This window comes from Halichoerus grypus, chromosome 4 (assembly GCF_964656455.1).
Source record: "Halichoerus grypus chromosome 4, mHalGry1.hap1.1, whole genome shotgun sequence".
Taxonomy (NCBI): domain Eukaryota; kingdom Metazoa; phylum Chordata; class Mammalia; order Carnivora; family Phocidae; genus Halichoerus; species Halichoerus grypus.
This window is the reverse complement of record NC_135715.1, coordinates 775,316-796,348: the sequence shown is the minus strand read 5'-3', so window position 1 is coordinate 796,348 and position 21,033 is coordinate 775,316. Positions and strand designations below refer to the sequence as shown.

General features: G+C 47.8%; 1 protein-coding gene and 1 non-coding gene across 4 annotated transcripts in view; both read left to right on the top strand.

Annotated features, from left to right (window-relative positions):
* CUL4A (cullin 4A) overlaps window positions 1-12,880 on the top strand; it is a 44,939-nt gene extending 32,059 nt beyond the window's left edge. For all 3 annotated transcript variants that reach the window (XM_078070063.1, XM_078070064.1, XM_036071384.2), the window contains 5 exons: window positions 3,388-3,501; window positions 4,739-4,844; window positions 5,028-5,200; window positions 9,587-9,739; window positions 11,294-12,880. In XM_078070063.1, the coding sequence (XP_077926189.1) occupies window positions 3,388-3,501; window positions 4,739-4,844; window positions 5,028-5,200; window positions 9,587-9,739; window positions 11,294-11,389 (642 nt within the window). In that variant the 3' untranslated portion in view covers window positions 11,390-12,880. The remainder of the gene's footprint in view (window positions 1-3,387; window positions 3,502-4,738; window positions 4,845-5,027; window positions 5,201-9,586; window positions 9,740-11,293) is intronic.
* LOC118522398 (U6 spliceosomal RNA) lies at window positions 3,731-3,835 on the top strand. The gene has a single exon (XR_004910604.1). It is a non-coding gene; the product is annotated as a U6 spliceosomal RNA (small nuclear RNA).
* Window positions 12,881-21,033: the final 8,153 nt, after the last annotated feature.

Genomic DNA, 21,033 nt, shown 5'->3' with positions numbered 1-21,033 from the left:
TGGGTGGGGTGTCCCTGCCACGTGAGAGAGACCCCCTACCCCTTACTACCTCAGTGGGTGCTTCCCCGAGCACGTCGTTGGGTCAGACCCCTGACACTGCTGCAGTGATTATCCCGTGCGGAGCCCTCTCCAGTTTTGTCCAGACCCAGCCCAGGCCCCACACTGCAGTTAGCCGTGGTCTCCTTTCTCCGTCACAGCTACACCACCCTCCTTCTCTCTTGAGGCTCACGTGTTTTCATGAGTTATCTCCGTTGGGCGTGTGTGATTCGATTCAGGCCATGCTTGTCCAGCCAGAATCACACACGGGTTTGCTCAGCGCTGCGTCAGGAGGCCCGTGCTGTCCGCTGGCCCCGTCTGTTGGTGGTGGCCCATGTCGTCATTGGGTTAAGGTGTTAGCTGGTTTCTCGACTGTGGTTAGTATTTTTCCTTTTGTGATTTTGAAGTAACCTGTGGGGAGATACTCCTCTTCTTCCCCATCAGACTCTCCTGCGGGGCGACTCCTGAGTCCTGTTGACGACCAGTGGCTTTTTCTGTCTTTATCTGTACGAACTCAGGGACTCTTGGTTACTGGTCTCCATGGTCACGCTGCCCCGCATCCGGCTGCTGGGGCGCCTTACAGGCCCTTTGTCCTTCTACAGGCCCTGGTGGGTTTTTTACTACTTTTTGTTTTCTAGCAAAAGATGTTTGAGGCTTACCATACTGTGCCTTTTAAAAATATACCTACAACATAAATACAAATAACTCAATTATAGGTGAAGCGTACCTACAATTTACCACTTTAACCTGTGCAGTTGGGTGGCATCTCCATCTAGTTCATCCCAGACAGAGCCCTGCGCCCGTTGAGCGCGCCCTCCCTCCCATTCCGTTCGCCCAGACCTAGGCACCCGCCAACCTGCTGTCTCTGGATTCTCTGTTCCGGGTATTAACATAGTGGGAACCACACACCGTGTGTGGCCTTTTGTGTCAGACTTCTTCCTCTCGACAACATCCTGTTTGCAAGGCCCATCTGCCGCAGCCCGCGTCGTGCCTCCTTCCTTTTTAGGGCTGAGTGATACTCCAGGGTGCACGCAGACCACATTTTGTCCGACCATCCATCGTCCTTCCATGGACGCTTAAGTTGCTTTCACCTTTTGGCCCATGGGTGTCGCTGCTGTGACAGGAGCCTGTAAATACCGGAGTCCCTGCTTTCAGTTCCTTTGGGGTCCACGCCTGGGAGTAGAAGTACTGGCTCGTGTGATAATCCTGTTCAACTGTTCGAGAAACTACTGGTTTTCCACGGCAGCTGCTCCCTTTCCCACCCCCACTGGGGGCACACAGGCCTTCCCGTTTCTCCACATCCCCATCCACATTTGTGATTTAGCCGTCTTAATGGGTGTGAATCAGTGTCTCATTTTGGTTTGATCTGCTTTTCCGTAATGAATAATGATACCGTTGAGCGTCATTTCGTGAGCTCATTGGCCACTGTCGCTCTTTGAAGAACCGTCTGTGCGAGTCCTGTGCCTATTCTGTAATTGTGTTACCTGTCTTTCTGTTGCTGAGTTGCAAGAGTTCTTTATATATTCTGGGCACTAGATCCTTACCAGGTATGTGATTTGCAGATATCTTCTCCCATTCTATGAGATGTCTTTTCACTATTTTGATGGTGTTCTTTGCACAGAATTTTAGAATTTTGATGAAGTCTGATCTGTTTCTTTCTGTTGTTACTTTTTGGTCTCATGTCTAAGAACTATGGCCAAATCCAAGGTCATGAAAATTTACTCCTGTGTCTTCTGCTGAGAGTTTTATAGTCTTAGCTCTTACATTTAGGTCTCTGATCCATTTTGAGCCTGGGCTTGTAACTGGCACATAGTAATCCCTCAGTGTTAGCTTCTGTCCTCTCACTGTTAGTACCACTCCCAGGAATTAATCTCAGGGAGAAAGTTTCTAAGAAGTGTATCACAGTATTGGCTTTTATTGCTTGGGGGTCATACGGTATTAGGTATGTGTTCTGAAAGAGTCACTGCCTTTCATCATATACTAAAAGACTTAGAAATGACCGTCGTGTCTGGGATTTGATGTTGGCGATGGGTAGTGGGCGTGGGGGATAGTTTTGAAGCACGAGGACAGGTTTGCCACGCGGATGCGAGGCCGACGGGCATTCTGACTTAGATGGAGCGCGAAGGAAGGGTGCTGCGGGCCGGAAGAGCGGTGTCCCCTCCCTCGGCCCTGCCCCCTGAGCTCTCTGTCCGGAGGGACGTTCACAAGTTGCTGTAAATGCTGTCAGAGCCAAGCAGCTGGAGAAGACCTCTGTGAGGAAGGAGCTCTTAAAGATGAGCGGGCATGGTGGCGGGTTCCCGTGGCAGCCTGAGCGAGGACAGCATGGCGCGCTTGGTCAAGTGGAGGAGGCACGGGACAGGCCAGTGCGGTCAGTGGTTTGGAAGGAAGGGCCCTTGGCAAGCCCCGGGAGAGTTTCCGCCTCTATCCTAAGAACTTGGGAGCAGCCAAGGACACTGACGGGAATGAGCCAAGTGGCCAGCACGCAGGACTGGGAGCTGAGGTTGCCACGGTGTCCGGGGTGGGTGGGAGAGCAACCAAGGAGGGCTCAGAAGGAATGGACGAGACACGGAGACGCGGAGGGCAGGGGAGGCTGTGCGCTTGAAGCTGCCACGCAGGGTCATCTCGCTCGTTGGAGCCTGAAGCAGCCCAGACCGTCAGCTGTCCTGGTGCAGAGTGGTGGCGACATCCAGGGAGCCGAGCGGAGAGGGTGGGGGGCGTGTGGTGCCCCAGAGGGTGCACACGGAAGTGCTGTCCTGCAGATCAGAGAGCCTGTCCGTCAGGGAGAGTGGCATGCCACCGGGGTGCGGAGGGGGTGGGCACCTGGACGAGGATGAGGGAGGAGGGGCTCGGGAACTTAGAAGTGAGATCACAGCAATAGAGAAGTGGGAGAAGGTCTGGAAGGTACGGGAAATCCTCCCAGAAAGGAACGATGGAAACAGTGGCACGTCACGCCTCCTGTGCAGGCCCGCTTGCGGGCTTTGACAGCACCCACCCGGCGGCTCCGAGACCTGGCGCTCTGACCGGGGCTGGCCTCGGTGCTGCGGACGGTCTGTGCCGCAGGCTGGGGGGGCCCGTGTGCAGTGTGGACGCTGCAGAGCACAGCCTGTGTGAACATCGGGTGCATCAAGTACCCCCTGCAGCGTTGCAGGCGGGAGGAAACCCCGGATGGCGCACATCTTCACAGGCCATAGAATAATCCAGAAAAACAGCAGTCAAAATACAGAACTGATCTTTTATCTTTCCAGATTCAGCTTTGAAGAATTGTAAAAATTCTGTAAATTGAGCAGTATGTGGTTTTTCAACGAATGGTGTTTAGCATCATTACATTTGTTGTTTTCCTGTGCTTGGCAGATGGTTAAACTTCAGGAAGTATTTAAGACATTTTATCTCGGAAAGCACAGTGGTCGAAAACTTCAGTGGCAAACTACATTGGGGCATGCTGTTTTAAAAGCAGAGTTTAAGGAAGTAAGTTCTTTGTCTGTTTCATTTATTTTTTATAAATATGTTACTAACATTTTTTAAATTGTGGTTGAACTTTGGTAGCAAACAAAAAAAAAAAGATTATTCAGTGTAACTCAGCACTGGCTTTTCTGGGTCAGTAGAATTAAATAGTTGAAGGATTAATATTCTAAAAGTCAATAAGAAATCAATAAAAATAGAAAAGCATTTACCTAACTGAAAAAAGAGCAAAGGAGTGCTGGCTTGGGCAGCACACAGACTAGAATTGGAACGATGGAGAAGATTAGCATGGCCCCTGCAAGAAAATGACGCGCAAGTTCGTGAAGCATTCGTACTTTAAAAAGAGCAAAGGATGTGTAGAGGTAGCTCATGAAAGCAAGGCTTAAAAAAACCGAATTCAATGAAAATATGTTCTACCTCTCTGCTAGTCACAGGGTTGCAGATTAAAATGCAGTAAAACACCACATTTTAACTACAGAATTGATCAAGGCTAAAACTTAAAAGAACAGCACCTCTCGCTAGTGGGAGGGGGAGCGTGTGAGCTTTAGGGAGGGCGGTTTGGCAGCGCATCTCCAGCCTCTAGTCACAGGCTTTGTCACGGTAATGCCAGTTCTAGAAATTCATCTTAATGAGACGTTTTCACAGAGTAATGAATAAGCCCATTTGTTGCAGTGCTAGGGACATGATACAAGAGGAAAGTGCGTTCTGTGTACTGATAACGGAAAGAAGCAGGTCACAAGAGAGCCTTCATGCTCCTGTTTAACTTCAGTATTGTAAATAAAATTTGGTTGTATACACTAAGCAGAAAATTTACAAAATTTCTACTTTGCTACTGTTACAAGGCACTGATGTATTGTACCCTGTAAACGAGGCAGCCTGTACACAGCGTATGGGAATTACACGCCGCACCTGCCTCTGCACAGGCAGCCCTCCCCCAGCTCCTGCAGCTTTCCTCCGCACGGAGCTCCCCGCGTGCGTGCTCCCCGCGTGCGTGCTCCCCGCGTGCGTGTGCGGGCCTCTGCCGTGGGCACTCGGTGAATAGGAGCGGGAGACGGTGTGAGGTCCAAGGCCCAGTTTCATTTTATTCTTGTATAATCGATTACTTAACTTCTTCTTGTTTGCTGGCTGATTAGTAATTTCCTAGCCCCACGCCCCACACGGTTTGAGAGCAAAAAGAAACCTCTTCAGCTTTTCCGAAGATTGTGCACACCACTCCCCACGTGCTACACCCGTTTTCTTCTAGGGAAAGAAGGAGTTCCAAGTGTCCCTCTTCCAGACGCTGGTGCTCCTCATGTTCAATGAAGGGGACGGGTTCAGCTTTGAAGAAATAAAAATGGCCACGGGAATAGGTAAGAGTCCTCCTGTCGGGATGAATGTGTGGTTTCTGGTGTCGGTGTTGTTACAACATGTGTTTGTTTAAGAGAAGGTGCAGACTCAGCCTCTGCTAGCCACACTGAGCACGCAGCTCCTTTGGCTCTTGCTGAGTCTCACTCACTGTGGTGGCGGCCGCTGCCTGGTTTTCTCCCTTGCAGAGGACAGCGAACTGCGAAGGACGCTCCAGTCCCTGGCCTGTGGGAAAGCACGAGTTCTGCTTAAAAGTCCCAAAGGGAAGGAGGTGGAAGACGGGGACACGTTCACGTTCAATGGGGAGTTCAAGCACAAGTTGTTTCGGATAAAGATCAACCAGATCCAGATGAAGGAAACCGTACGTACGGACTTCCTCGTTTCACCCGCAGGGCACTCGCTGAGGGGCCCTTGGTGCTTGGGAGTCCTTTCTGAGCGCCCTAGCGTAGCGTTGGTTAACTTCGTACTCACGGTAGAAGTGAACGTGAGGCAGAAATGCGTGTAAGGTACCATCCTCTTCACAAGGGTGCAGTGAGAGCTCTTCCTGTGCCGGATTCTGTTGGCGTCGAGAGCTTGTCCAAAACCCTTTGCACAGCGCATTGCAGCCTTGGCCTCAGCCAGGGTCTGGGGTGACAGTGCTGGGGGTCGTGGGCGTCACAGACCCACTGACATCGTGGCTGTGGTCTGCGCAGGTGGAGCGTCTGGAGCTTTGACGAGGCGCTCGGCTGTGTCGTATCCAGAGCAGTTCTGCACCACTGCCCTCAGGCCCGTCCTAACGCGGAAGCCCTCGCGCCCCGGGGTGTTGTCGGCATGCAGGCCGGAGGGCGGTGGCGCCCCTGGTGCCGCGTACAGAGCAGGGCGTCCCGCCGGCCCCGGGCATGTACGGGAGTGGAGAGGCCTTGTGAAGGCTCCAGGTCCCTTCAGAAACACAGGCACAGCTTCGGTTGGTCTGCGGTGGGCGGACCGTTTCCCCACCCCCACCAGTAGACGCTGGTCGCCTCACTTACCTGCGGGTGTTCGGGTGTAGCCAGTGGGAAAGAAGTTTAGATCACACAAAAGGAAGTGCCGGAGACCAGTAAACTATATAAAAGATGTTCATTCTCACGCGTAATTTTTTTAATTCGAATTAATATTCCACTTTTCATCTATCAATTTTAGGAAATGTTTAAAAGTTTGATAATATCCAGAGTTGGCAAGTATGTGAGAAAACAGGCATTCTCTTTATGTTTTTATCTTTTAAAAGATGCTTTTAGTGGGCAGTTTGACATACTTGTTAAGGATTTAAATGCATATATCCTTTGATCCATCTTTTTTTAATATTAGGAGTTTCTGACAGTGATTAAAAGGTGTACAGTGTTGGAGTTAGAATCTCAAAGTGGGACTGTTCTCTCTGTCCCCTAGAGATAATCTCTACTGCCACTTTTATTTGCACTCAGGCCGCTTTCTCCTAGGATGTAAATATATAATCTTTTTCTTCTTTAATGGGATTACTCTGTATACGCCATGTGTACGTACCATTGTGTAGCCTGTTCTTACTCTTTGTCATGGGCCTCTCTCCACGTCAGGACTGGGTTGTCATGGGTGCAGAGTAGCTGGTTGTGTGAATCTGTGGGGCTTGGCAGTGGCCATGCTGAGGCATCTAGTTCTTCCCATCTCTACTGGAAATAACGTCACATTAAACTTCCTGGCATAGAGATTCCTGTGTGCCTGTTAGAATGTTTCTTTAGTATAAAATCGTTGCCCTGGGACGCCTGGGTGGCTCAGTGGGTTAAGTGTCTGCCTTCGGCTCAGGTCCCGGAGTCCTGGGATCGAGCCCCGCATCGGGCTCCCTGCTCAGCGGGAGGCCTGCTTCTCCCTCTCCCTCTGCCTGCCGCTCCCCCTGCTTGTACGCTCTCTTGCTCTCCCTGCTCTCTCTCTCTCAAATAAGTGAATTTTTTAAAAACCTAAAAAAATAAATAAAATTGTTGCCCTGGAGATATAAGGTCAAAGAATGTGTACTTTTGTTAGTTTGACCACCCTTTGCCAAATGGAAGTCTGACAGATTTTTACCAGATTTCAGTGTCCAGTTTCACAAGAGGGCCCTTTGCCCACCCTGTTCTTACGGGCACAGAAGTAGTTCATTGCCATTTTAGCTTGAATTTCTTTGAGCATCTTTATGCCAGTTAGTAGCTTACGCAAATCATGTAGTCTTTCTGATCCTCAAGTCTTCGGCTTTTGAAGTAGACATAATACCACCCCAGGTTGTGTGAATGACATGAACAGTGTTTACGAAACCTCTTGGCCGAGTACCTGTCAGCACCTTAGAAATGTTGGTGTGGCTCATGTTTATAGATTTTTCTAATTAATTGCTTGTTCAGGTCACTGGCACATTTGTTGGCATATTCTTTCTCTCATTAGTAAACGTCCTTTATATATTAAAGAGATTGACCTTTCATCATTTCTGACAGATAATTTTGTGTTTGAGATTTTTTTTTTTCCCCATATGGAAGTTTTTAAATTCTTAAGTATAGTCTTTTCCTTTATGGTTTCTGACTGGGGGTCACGCCTAGGAAAAACCTTCCTTTACCCCAACATTTAAAAAATAATTACTTGTGGATGCCTGGGTGGCTCAGTTGGTTAAGCGACTGCCTCCAGCTCAGGTCATGATCCTGGAGTCCCGGGATCGAGTCCCGCATCGGGCTCCCTGCTCAGCGGGGAGTCTGCTTCTCCCTCTGACCCTCCCCCTCTCATGCTGTCTCTCTGTCTCATTCTCTCTCTCAAATAAATAAATAAATAAAATCTTTAAAAAAAAATAATAATTACTTGTATTTTTCTAGTATTTATATTTTTTTCTTTGAGCAACATAGAAATTATTTTAACATCAAGAAGCAATCTAATTACCCTTCCTATTCTAAAACTGAATTGAAAATAGCACTGTCTGACAACTTATTTTAATTGTCGCCCTTATTTATTAAATTCACATATTATGGGTCAGTTTCTCAATTTTGTTCTGCAAATTCTACTGCTGTTTCATAGCCAGCACCCAGATTCTTTTAATTAATGTACCTGTTCCTGTAAACTTCCTCCCCCAGTGAGCTTGGGAATAATTTTATCTTGTCTTTGCCCTCCAAATAAGAACACGGGCACTTTTTATTCAGAGTGCATTACATTTATTTCCAGTTTTCATTTTTACCATACTAAATCTGATTCATATCTGTGTTTGTATATATATGAATACAAATCTCTTCATGGGAGTTTTCTACTAAAAGCCTTGCCCATTTAGTAGATAGTTTAGCAAATACTTATTAAGCACCTTCTCTGGGCCAGGTCCTCTCTGAAGCGCTGAGAATTCATCCATTAACAGTAACATACTCTTACAAGTCTCTGTTTGAGGGAACTTTGAGCAGACAGGTACCAGATGATTACACACTGATGCGCTCGTTAGACTTGAGGTCACAGTTACAATGGAGAAGTACGGGAAAGCCGGTCTAATACCATGGGTAAGGGAAGGCTTTCCCACCAAAGGCAAAGCTGAGCTAGGTGAGGCCTGAAGAGGCAGGTCACACCTGTGAGGGATTTGGGCAAGGCACTGAAGACTTTAGGCAAGAAGGCCAATAACGTGCTGGCACCCGATAGAGGGGATCTTCCCGGTTGGCATGTTTAATTATTACCAGTATGTATATATTAACACCGTTTATCTTTGTGTATTTATCTTGTATCCAGCCACTTTATAAAATTCTCATGGTCTTTGATGGTTTCTCAGTTGATTTTCTTGGATTTTTGGATTTGTAGCTCATCTACAAAGAATTATCATGTGTCTGCTCCTTTTCAGCATACCTCTTTAGTTCTCTTAGTGCATAGCTAGAATCTCTGAAATAACTTTTTTTTTTTTTAAGTAGGTTTCACACCCAGTGTGGATCAAGATCAAGAGTCAGACGCTTAACCCACTGAGCCACTCAGGCACCCCGCCCCCACCCCCAAAACAACATTTTTAGGAAATAATAGTGCTACCAGGTTTTTTCTTCACTTCCTCCTTTTTTCTTAAGTACAGGGAACATTAACCTTTCTAGGGTCATGGATCCCTTTGGAAAGCATGGCTTCTGTCTTTCTGAAACATACCCACGTCACATACATGCACAGCCCTGCCTCTCCCCTGCCCACCCCTGATCTGCGGACCTGCATTAGGTTGCTGTGTAACTAACATGACATTGTTACCAGTATTTGCTGTTTGCTTCTGATAACAGCTTTTTATCCTGAATGTTCAGGTTTTGTTTTTTTTTTTAATTTCTCCTTATATGTTAAAGTTTGTTTTAGATCAAGAACAGATTTTCAGTTTTATTATGCCTTTGCAGCATCTGTCAGGATGATCATATAATCTAACCTTGAAACTGCTGTGGTCATATTAGTTACATTAGTAGGTTTCCTGATGTTGAGCAAAGCTTACATTTCCAGAGTAATCTCTGATAGCTGTTGTGCTTTGTTTTGTTTTTACTGTGCTACTGGATCTAATCCAGGATTATATAGAGTTTATGTAGTATTTTGTAGCTTTTTTATAAGGGAAATACAACTTTATTTTTCAAGGTCTGGTACTGAAGTCGTGTTGTCCTTGGGAAGCTAGGTTTTGCTCGAACAAATAAAAATGCCTAACAGAACAGGATTTACCCAAAGTTTGGCCTTTCTTTGCATCAGAAGTTTCTCATCAAACTCAACAATATGAAATAACGCCAAAATATATCTTTAAACTTCACTCTTTTGTGTGCAAATGCAGGTGGAAGAACAAGTCAGCACCACCGAGCGCGTGTTTCAGGACAGACAGTATCAGATTGATGCTGCTATTGTCAGAATAATGAAGATGAGAAAGACTCTGGGTCATAATCTTCTCGTTTCTGAATTGTATAATCAGCTGAAATTTCCAGTAAAGGTAAATGTATATTAGCTTAATTAAACTTATAGTATCGTGCTGAACATTGAAAAAGCGTGTTCAGTTCTTAACACCGTAGACTCATTTGTCCTGCGTCACAGGTGATCGTTTCTTGCACGAGTCTGCCTTTGTGTGCCCACCGACTGTCGAACAGCCAGCAAGTGATGACAGCAGAGTCTCTGTCCCAAATGCTGTTTGTCACCATCTGGGAACGAGAGGTCCCTAAAACTCCCCCTTGCAGGGATGTCGTACTTGATACCTTTTTAGGAGGGGCAGGCGCATGGCAGAGCTTCAGACCGTGTTTCTCAGTAGTGTAGCTGTTCAGGTTATGCCCTAGGATTCTGAGGAAATCCCACTAACAGCTCATTTACTCAGCATTGACAAGCTCCAGACCATTTTCTGTTTTGATAATCTCTCCTTGTTTCTGTGCATGAGAAAGTCGACCCTGAACAGACTGAGAGCTACTGCCCTGGACGTATGGACATATGTGGAGTGCAGACCGGTTAGGGAAGCATTAGGAAAAGCTCTTTGAAACATGAGCCTCCACCTGGAAAGTATGGGGCTCTCATGAGACCTGGCTTTTCAGTGCCTGAGCCTGGCCCCGTGTTCCTTTAGGGTGGAAGTTCCCTGATTCTGTGTTGTCCAGTTTGTAGAAGAGCAGCTCACCCTCCGTCCTCACTGAGGGAGTCAAGTTGAGGTGGGTCAGTGAGCAGACGCCGACGCAGCCGGAGCTGTCTTACCCTCCAGAGACGGCGCATTCTCCACAGTGCCCGGGCGGTCACGGAACCCTGCTGTGGGCACCATTCTTTCCTCCCTCTAGCAGGGCGAGTGTTCGCTTTCCCTTCGCAGATGAGAAACCCAGCAGTTAAAGGACTGAAGGGCGGGGGAGGTGTGCAGCGGCCGCAGCGGCGATTCAGCCCTGATCCCGTATCTTGTGAACGTATGAACTGAACAGAAGGCTAGGCCTTTTGATAGAGAGCGTGTGCCCTTGGACAGGGAGAAGCTTGTTCATAAGCGACATGAGTGTGCTTCCTCCCGCAGCAGAGCGGGGGCGCCCTTCCTGGGCAGCCTCGTCACGCGGGAGCGCTTGCAGCCTGGGCTCCCACCCCCTCCCCGGAGCACGGTCAGGACGCAGTAACACAACACAGTATGGGAGACACGCCCTGACGCAACATCAGATTCCCCTCAGACAGATGGGATGTCCTACCCTGGGGTAGGGTCGGCCGTGCTCGTGGGAGTGAGTGCGTGAGTGCGTGCTGGTAAAGAACGCGTTCACCCTTGAGCACGCGCGGCCTGCTCTTCCCGTCCGTTCACGTGCGAGCACTGCCATCAACAGGTTAGCACTGTCTTCGAAGTGTAGGGACTTCCATCGGGTTCATTTTGTAATTAGCTAATAATTGTAAATAGCTTACATATAGATACATACGTTTTCTATAATCATGTATGTAATATATGTACATAATTATAATCACATACTTCTTGCATACGTTCTGCTCCCCTATGTTTGTAAATTTAATGCTGCTATAATGGAGGGGTTTTGTTTTTCTTTTTCAGCCTGGAGATTTGAAAAAGAGAATTGAATCTCTTATAGACAGAGACTATATGGAGAGAGACAAGGACAATCCGAATCAGTACCACTACGTGGCCTGATGTGTCGGCCGCCCTTTTCTCTCAGCGAGACACTAGAATGTATCTTCAGAGCAGTGAAGCACTTCCGTGCTGTTTCCAGGACTTCTGACATTGAGCCAGCACGGAGACTTTGGGATTCGAAGGAAAAGAGATGATTCTTGGATCACCCTTCACAAAGTTTAAGGGTTTGCGAATGGCATGTGTCTTTCCCTCCAGTTCTTCCTCTTAACTCTCTTTGGTGTTTAAATCGTTTCTGTTGCTCTGTTGTAGAATGACTTTGAGATTGGACAAGAAGCTATTGGTTAAAAGAGTGTCCTTTGTAAGATGGTGCTCTTGTGGCAGAAAGCTGAAGGTTTGGTTTGGTGCGTGTGTGTGATCATGAATGCACAGCTGAAAAGACCCTCCGTGCTGCATTCGCGGGCGGCAGAGGTCCTGAAGGCAGGCTCTCTTAGTTGACGGGACGCTTATTAGAAACGAGAGCCCTCTGTGGGCAAGCATCAGGAAGAAGCCGTCGGTGTCAGACGCTGGCTAATCGATTATGCAACCTAATACTGGCATCTGTTTGTTTCCTTTATTTTCCATACGTTTTACGCTCTGATGGCTGACTTTAGAGCGAGGTTTCTCGGCGAGACCACTCCCGTGTGCCGGGACAACACCGGGTCGGGCGTACCTGCTACAGGAACCCATGCGCATCTTTGTTCTACTTCCACTGAGTTGTTTGTGAATTTTCTGTTTAGGGGTTTGGAGGACGGTGTGTTTGTGTTTACTCTTCCAGGATTGCGTCTGGCAGCCCCTGTTTTTGCATCGGGGTAACTGCTGTTTGATTTGTTTAATTGCTCGAATAAAGTTTGGTTTGTTTTTACAGTCCTGCGCAGGGACGGCCGTTGCTCCCTGTGCTGTGACCCCTGTAAAAAGTTCTCTAGGAGACTCCAAGTCTTGATATTGTGAAGCAGAGGTTATTTTGTCAAAAGATTAAAAGGACTTTGTTGGCACCTGGTTTCGTGTGTGTGTAGGTGAGGTTGAGCAGGGGGACGATGCTGTTAGTACCTAACTGTAACAAAGATACTTTTCTGGTAACATTTAAAAGTACTTTATATTTTACATGATAGCATGTTTCATTTTGATTAAAAGCTACCAAAGGAATTTTGATCATGGTATGAGTGTTTAAAGCAATATTTTCTGGGATATACCAAGTTTATATAATTTAATTTTGTGCTAAATTATTAAAAATTTCTCCCTTTTTGAAACATGCGTGTTTAAAATATGACATCTTATGGGTTTCCATGTGAAAATCCTCACCCTTGAAGTATCATTATTTCTATATTTGTAAATTTTCATTTGTCAGTTCTATAATATGTGGTCTATAAAAGACCAAATAGATTTCTACTTCTTAAATTTTACGTTTATTGTCTCTAGAGATTGTTAATCTTGTAATTTAATGTAGACTTAACTCTGAATAAAATTAGTTTAATTGGCCTTAAAATTACATTAATAAAACTTGTGGTATGCAAACTACATTCCTCATAACTCTTCAGCGACTTAAAATCCACGTCCAGGACAGCGGGGCAGACGGGGCCACCCTCTCAGGAGTCGAGCTGTCCCGTCCTCTCACAAATCAGGGGTCGGGGAGGGTGTTGTTGCAGTGGAAGGCCGACACGGCCAAACAGATGGTGTAGGGGAAGTGAGGGGCGGGCAGGGGCTGCGAAACTGGAGAGGCGGTGAGCGCAGAAAATCTAAGAGAAGCAGAGAAGAAGCTGTGACCAAAAAAAGAACTAAGTTTTTAACAGAACACAAAATGAGCAGAAAAGCCAAAACATAATGGAAAGTCGTGTTTTCAATAGCCACAAAACAATGACAAAATTCCTAGTAGCAAACAAGGAAATATCCACATGAAAGGTGTGTTTGAATGACATGGGATCAGAGAGAAAGCCTGAGGAAGGAGCGGAGTGGCTGATCTTAATTTATCTGCAGCATCTGAGGACGCCACACGGCCCTTAACCTTAGAACACAGGCCAGGTGATCCCGAAGTCGCAGGAGAGAAGCAGATGGGCAAAAATAGCCACAAGTGGCTTTAAAACCTGTCCTAGCGTGGTATCAGTGAAACGACATGCTCCTGGCACGCAGCGGCCTCCCGGAACCAAATAGTCCACAAATAACCCACACACAGGGGAGCGTGGTGCACAGGTTTTTTTTTTAATTTTTTTAAATTCTCATTGGAAAAAAGTCTAACCGTGAATAGGATACATGTATTTCTCAAGTGCCAAGTGGCCTTCTGAAAGTTTACGTGGGGAACAGTGTCCCTGTATCTCATGTTTTCTTCTTATATTTATGGCTTCACTTAACACTTAAATCTTTGACCACTGGAACTTATTTTGGTGTCGAGGAGGATAATCCACCTGTGGTTTTCTCGAGGTGGTAATTCAGATCCTGCCCGACGACGCACCCCTCATGTTGCACCACGCTCCCCTGTGTGTGGGTTATTTGTGGACTATTTGGTTCCGGGAGGCCGCTGCGTGCCAGGAGCATGTCGTTTCACTGATGCCACGCTAGGACAGGTTTTAAAGCCACTTGTGGCTATTTTTGCCCATCTGCTTTTCTCCTGCCAGCGCGCGAACCTCCGTTTCCTTGGTCCCCGAGTTCGCTGTTTCTCAAGAGACTCCGCTGTGGACGAGAGGACCTTAGGCCCGGATCTGCCCCGTGCTTCTCCCCCACGTCCTCCTCCCGATTTCTGCCCACTCCGGTCGGTCACTTTGATGTTTACGTACTTGCATTAACGCTCAGACTTTGCCCGATTCGTCTAGAGCCGAATGCTCGTCTCCGGCCGTGGTGTCACGCTCACCCTGGCCCCGAGTCCCCCGGGGGTGGCCCCGCACCGGCCCCCAGTGCGCGCACTCAGCACCCCGGACAGACCGGCTCCTTCCCCCCGCGTCCCGGGGCGCCGCGCCGAGCGGGCCGTGGCGTCGTGTTCTCCTGCCGTCTCTACTCGCTCTGCGGACGGAGAAGCGCCGGCCTCGTCCTGTCCCCAGGGCCGGCCGTGTCCCGAGCGCCTGCCCTTTCCCCTGCGGGTCCCCTCCCGCCGTGCCTGCCCCTCGGCGACTGCGAGAGGACGCTCGGGCGCTGCTCGCCTGGGTCCTGCCCGTCGTCTGCTCGCCTGGCTGCACGGAAAACCCGAGGGCCCAGGTCATCCTCCTCAGAACCGGGAGGGCTTGCTCCGAGCTGCCGGCTCTGCAGTCTACTGCCAGGTCGTAAGTCACCCGTTTTCTGGAGTTTTCTCCACGGCATCCAAGTCTTCTCTTCCTGAGTTGTGTGCTGCTGCCCCACCAGGCCCGCGGCTCAGTTCCGGGAGGTGCCCGCCTGCCCCGCGTCCGCCCGGGCCACCTCCTTCCGGAGGAGCTCGCGGAGCAGACGGGCCGGCGGACGTCACGAGAGGCGGCGGCCCCCCGGCCCGCCCACGGCGCCCCTCGCCACGCGTGCCCCTGCCGTGGGCCGTCCCTGCTGTTTCCTGAGGGCTCGGTCGTACAGCAGCCCCTGCCGTGGCCGCGGCGTCTTGTTGCGCGGCAGAGGCCCGGTGCCGAAGCTGTCGGGTTCTCAGGGCTGCCGGTGGCCCGGGCGCGGTCACTGCCGTGTCCCCCCCATCTGACTGCAGTGTCCCCCCCCATCTGACTGCAGTGTGTGTCAGGGGTGCGGGGCCGGCCTCGGGAGCCCCTCTCAGCCGCTCCCCTCGGGCCCCAGCCCCGGCGCTACCGTGTGTCGCCGGGGGCTGCCTGGTCTCCCCGAGGAGACCTTCTCGGGCACACTTGAGGCCTGCGTGCGGGCGTCCGGGGCACGGTACACGTTCGCTGAACGCTGCTGTGCACGCCGGGCGCCGCTCCGAGACGCGAGTGACGAACAGAGCCGAAGAAGGGACGCAAGCGCGGGTGCTGGAACTGAGGAGGGGGTGTGAGGGGAGAAATGGTCACTGCGCCGGGGGCTGGGAAGCGTCCAGTTTCTGTGGGAACCCGGGGCCACTGCTCGTGGCAGGGGCAAGGCAGCGCTGCTTCTGGGTGAGGACACGAGCAGGTGTGCAGACCGGGAGGAAGGGGCTCCAGAGTGTGTGTGTGTGAGCGTGTCTGCATATGTGTATTTGTGTGGTGTGCAAGTGTGTGTGCAGACACGTGTTTGTGTGCATGTATATTTGGGTACGTCTGTACGTGTGTGTGTACACGTGTGTGCGTGTGTGCACGTTCTTGCTGAGACAGGTCATTACGTAAACATAGGCACAGATATGGAGGAATGCAGAGCAACAGGCTGAAGACCTGAGCAGATTTGCAAGGATTCCTGTTACCAGTGATGTACAAATCAAGGTCCACTGCTTTATAGGCCGAGACCTTGCGTTTTACCGTGGACGCGGTGTTCTGGGTCAGCTTCTCGTGATGGAACATTCTGGAGGCGCCAGAGTCAGTGGAGAGACAGATGGTTTCAGGCCGCAGCTTTCAAGTCAGATGGCCCAGGGGTCCGAGCCTGGCTCTGTCACCGTCCGGGTGCCCCTACAAAAATTACTTAAATTCTCTAAACCTGGTTTTCTTGTCTTCTTGAAGGGGATAATGCTAGTCGTCTCGTGGAGTTGTTCTGAGTTACGTGTACAAAGGTACTCCTACTCCGTGCCGCCCACCACAAAAGGGTGAGTGGGGTCAGTGCGCATCACAGATGAGATCTGCCCACAGGAGGGCAAGGAAGTGCGGGAAGGGAATAAAGAGCAGAAATAAAGTGACCCAAACACCCTAAGAGACAAAGATTCCCAGACCAAGAATTAAGACCAGCGTCTCCATCATCCACGAGACAGGCAATGATCAATAGAAAAACACACATGGGGTAAAATAAACAATGAGAAATGATGTACCACGAAAACTGATCAGGAAAGCTGGAGTGGCCTCATTCATACCGAGCAGCCCTGAGGACAAGGAGTACTCCCAGGGACGAAGAGCCCACTTCAGGAAGAGAAAGGACACATTTGTCACCTTGAACCCTGACTGTGCGGGCCTCTAGTAACAGCTTCAGAACGCACGGAGCAAAACCTGACAGAGCGGAGAAGATCAACGGGAGACAGACAAATCCATGCTTGTGGTCAGGGGCATCAGCCCTCTTCCTTCAGTACTCGATAAAATCAGGAAAAACCCGAAACGTGACCGGCCAATTACGGAGTACTGCACCAACGGCAGAACATTCTTTTCCAGCGCCCAGGGGACGTGCATCAAGGGAGGCCTACGGTGAGACATCAAACTAGTCTCATGTTTAAAAGGATGAAATTATACAGAATATGTTTTCTGACCACAAATTAAATTAGAAATCTAACAATGATAACTGTAAATTACTAAATGTTTGGAAATTAAGCAATACACTTCTTTTTTTTAAGATTTTATTTTTAATGAATCTGTACCCCCAGCGTGGGGCTCAAACTCATACACCTGGGACCAAGAGTCTCACACTCCACTGAGCCAGCCAGGCATCCCCAGCAATACACCTCTAAATAAATAATGCAATAATTCTAACATAAATAGATAATGTAATTAAAGGACACACTTTTAAGTAACCCATGAGTCAAATAAAACAAGGAAAATTAGAAAATATTTTGAGTGAATAGGAAAACACAACATGTAAAAGTTTATTTAAAAAAACAGCTAAAGAAATGCTTACAGGGAAATTTATAGCTTCAAATGTTTATATTAAAAAAGATGAAAGGTTTAGGGGCACCTGGGTGGCTAAGTCATTAAGCGTCTGCCTTCAGCTCGGGTCATGATCCCAGGGTTCTGGGATCAAGCCCCCCATCGGGCTGGGCTCCCTGCTCAGCGGGAGGCCTGTTTCTCCCTCTCCCACTCCCCCGGCTTGTGTTCCCTCTCTTGCTGTGTCTCTGTCAAGTAAGTAAATAAAATCTTAAAAAAAAAAAAAAGATGAAAGGTTTACAGTGATGTAAGCCTCCACCTTCAAAAACTAGAAACAGAAGAGCAACTTAAACCAAAGTAAATGGAAGGAAATAATAAAAGTAGAAATTAAAGATCTAGAAAATGAGCAGATAGAGAAGACCCACAAAACTGATAAGCCTCTAGCCAGACTAGTTGAAGGAGAGGAAATAAAAATTATCGATACCAGGACTGAAAGGACACGGTTACAGGTCCTACAAAGAAGGCTGTGAGTCGGTTTATGCCAGTAAATTCTACAGCTTAGCTGGCACGGCCAAATTCCGTGAGATTCACAAGCTGTCCAGATGGACACAAGAAGAAACAGAAAATAGTTTAATTTGTCATTTTAAATCTTTCCACAAACAAAACAAAACAAAACAAAAAAACCCTCCAGAACTGGAGGGTGTACTGGTGAATTCTATTAAACTTTTAGGGAAGAAGCAACACCAATCTTACAGTCTTTCAGAAACACAGGAGGGAATGAGTCCAGCATTACCCTGACACAGAAACCAGACAAAAATATTACAAGAAAAGAAAACAACAGACCAGCCCTTCACCAAATATTAGCAGTTTGAATCCAGCAATATATAAAATCAGTAATACACCAAAACCAAATGAAATTTGGTGAAGTGCAAGGTTAACATTTGAAAATCTAAAAAAGAAATAAAAACATATAATCATCTGAATAGAAGCAGCATTTGATGAAATTCAACACTGTTGATTTAAAGAACAACTCCCAGCAAAGTAGGAATAGAAAAGAACTTCCCTAAGCTGAGAAAGGACATTCACAAAAGATTTAAGTTGACATTATGCTTAATGTAACAGATGGAAAGCTTTCCCCCTGCAGCTGGGACGGGGCACGGAAGGAGCTGGTAGCCACTGCGCTAAGACAAGAAAAAGAAAACGCATACAGGTGGGAGGGAGTTTGTAAAATAGTCTTTCACACATGACATGAGCATGTGGGTAGAACAGATGAATAAATCAATCTACAGAACTGCTACTAGAGCTGATATGCCAACTTAGCAAAGTCACGAGAGGTCGCTAAACAAAGGTCAACTGTATTTCCACATTCTAGCAACAACTGGAGAATGACATTTAAAGGTGCAGCCCCATTCACAACAGTACCCAGAAATGTGTAGAATACTTACGTTACAAACTGCACAAAAACATGCACACTAGAAACTACAAAGTATTGATGAAAATTATTTAAAGAATAAAGCAAACGAAGAGCTGCATCATGTCAAGGTGTCTGTTTTCTCCAAGTTGGTATGTGCGTTCAATCCAGTACCCACCAAAATTCCAGCAGGGTTTTCCTTTATAGAACAATGATAAGCTCATCTTAGAATGTATATGGAAATTGAAGGAGTTAAAGCACCTTGTAGAACAGCTGGAGAGCTAACTCTCCCTAATTTAGAGACCTGCTCTGAAGCCAGAGACAGAGACACAGATGTGCCAACGGAGTGGGCAGCGTCACAGCATGCCCACCCGTGCACCCGGGTGCAGCTGTGTCAGTTTCAATAAAGGTGCCAAGGGGACTTACCCTAAGTCTCTGTATCAAAGAGCTATCTATCTATGGGGGGGTGAACAAATGAAGAAATGTACAGAACTGCCACTGACTTTTATCTCACACCATCCACAAAATTTAATTCGATCATAGGCCCAACTGTAGAAGCTAAACCATAAAACTTCTAGAAGAAAACAGGAGAAAACTGTTATAATGTTGGGAAATGCAGCGATTTCTCAGGACATAAAAAGCATGAGTCATGAAACAAACATTTGATAAATTGGACTTTAATTAAATTTAAATTTTACGTTTTGAAAGATACTATTAAATAAAATAGCAAGCCACGTCATGGGAGATAATACAGTACTGGGAAATAGCACATTCAGAATATATTTTTAAAAAACACTTAGAATTCAAAAAAAGCAATAAACCATTTTTAAAAACTAGGACAAAGTTTGAACAGACACTTAACCAAGGAAGATACGTGAATGGTGATGCGCATGAAAGATCTTTTCATCTCGCTAGTCCTCAGGAAAACACAAACGAGTCACGAGAGAATTAACGGCTGTCGGAAAGACCGTTGATACCAGGTGTTGACAAGGACGTTGGTATGGATGGAGAAGCGTCCGACAGTTTCTTCTTGAACATGCACTCCCTGATGACCCAGCTTTTCCACTCCGACACATTTACCCAAGAGAAATGAAAGCCTGGTCCACCCAATGATGTGGTTTGGTTGTTCACCGCAGCTTAACTGGTAACAACCCAGATGTCCTCCTGCAGGTGCCCAGGTGAACTCCTGGTCTAGCACTGGGATCCACCCCATCCCCTCTGAGCACCAGCGTGGGTTACAGATGTTGAAATATCTCTGTGTTGATTTCAATTCCCAGTGTCTCCCACTATTAGGAAAGGGCTCTGGTTAACCACATCTCGTTTCTCAAACAAGCATAGGCCCTAGGTAACACCACCCCCGACCCCAGGGCCCACAGACCGCGACCAGGTGAGCCTGTCACTGGGAACAGAGCTCAATTGAAGTTACGCGGTCACTCCTGCTGCAAATGACTTGGGACTGGGTGAGTTACTCTGCTTTCCAAGAAAGTAAGTGTTTTGGTTCTTTTTTTATGAGAGAGTTCCTTTTTCATAACCATCTCAAAGAAGACTACCGCGGTTGGAGTATTTCAAGGAATCTATGGAAAGGAAGTTGTCAGACATGTGCACAAGGCAGACGCGTAACCGTCAGTGGACTTGAAACAGCAAGAGTACCGGCAGTCTGGGTGTCCTGAAGGAGAGGGCTGGTCTTCACAAGGGCTGCGGACAGGACTCGCGCTTCCCTCCCCACTCGAGAGCACACGTTTCACTTGAAAGTTGACAGTTTCCTACTTCTCTGACATGTTCCTCACTAACTTACCCTATGACTTATACTTCTGCACTTTTCCAGCCACGATTTACTTGCCTTTTGTACCATTAATAAACCAAAATAAATGTTCTTGAGGTAAATGGGCAAGAGAACTGGGAAAGAGAAGTGAAAAATCTTGTCTCCTGGTAGTGAATGAGCGGCGCGGGGCACAGGCCCAGCTGTGACCGTGAGCGGCACCGCGGAGCGCCCCGCCTCCTCGCAGGCCCGGTGCTGGCAAACCTCACCTTTCCGCGGCTGTCTGCCAGCTGGTTCTGGGGCAAAGGAAAAATGACGGATACCTTGCGCAAAACAAAAATATGAACAAATGATCCAGCCTGTGTGATGAACGACCAGGCAAAAGAAAATGTCATGCCCTTTAACGGTCACTGGTGGGGGTATAAACTGCCAAAATGTACTAAACGTTATTGCTTTTCACCTAGTACATTTATTGTTTACTTCCATGACTGTCCATCTTCTGAGTCTTTAAATACATGGCAGTTCCAGCATCACAGGGTCCATTCTCACCCACCCACCCTTCTCCTTATTGGAACTTCTTTCTTCACAGGGAGAAACCTGCAAATTACGATTATCTGCAAAATATCTACCTATTTGTTCAACACCAGTAAACATACAAAGTAGCTTAAGAACTGCTAACTCCCGCCCCAAGGAAACCTGGTTTAGAATGGAGCCCGGGGCTGGCAAGGGGACGTGCATGCCCTGCCACTGTCCTCAGATGCAGACCCAACAGGAAGTCTGGTTATACGTTAGAAGCTGGAGGGGAGGGGAGGGAAGCTGGACAAGAACAACAAGGAAGAAGACAAAATTTAGTAAA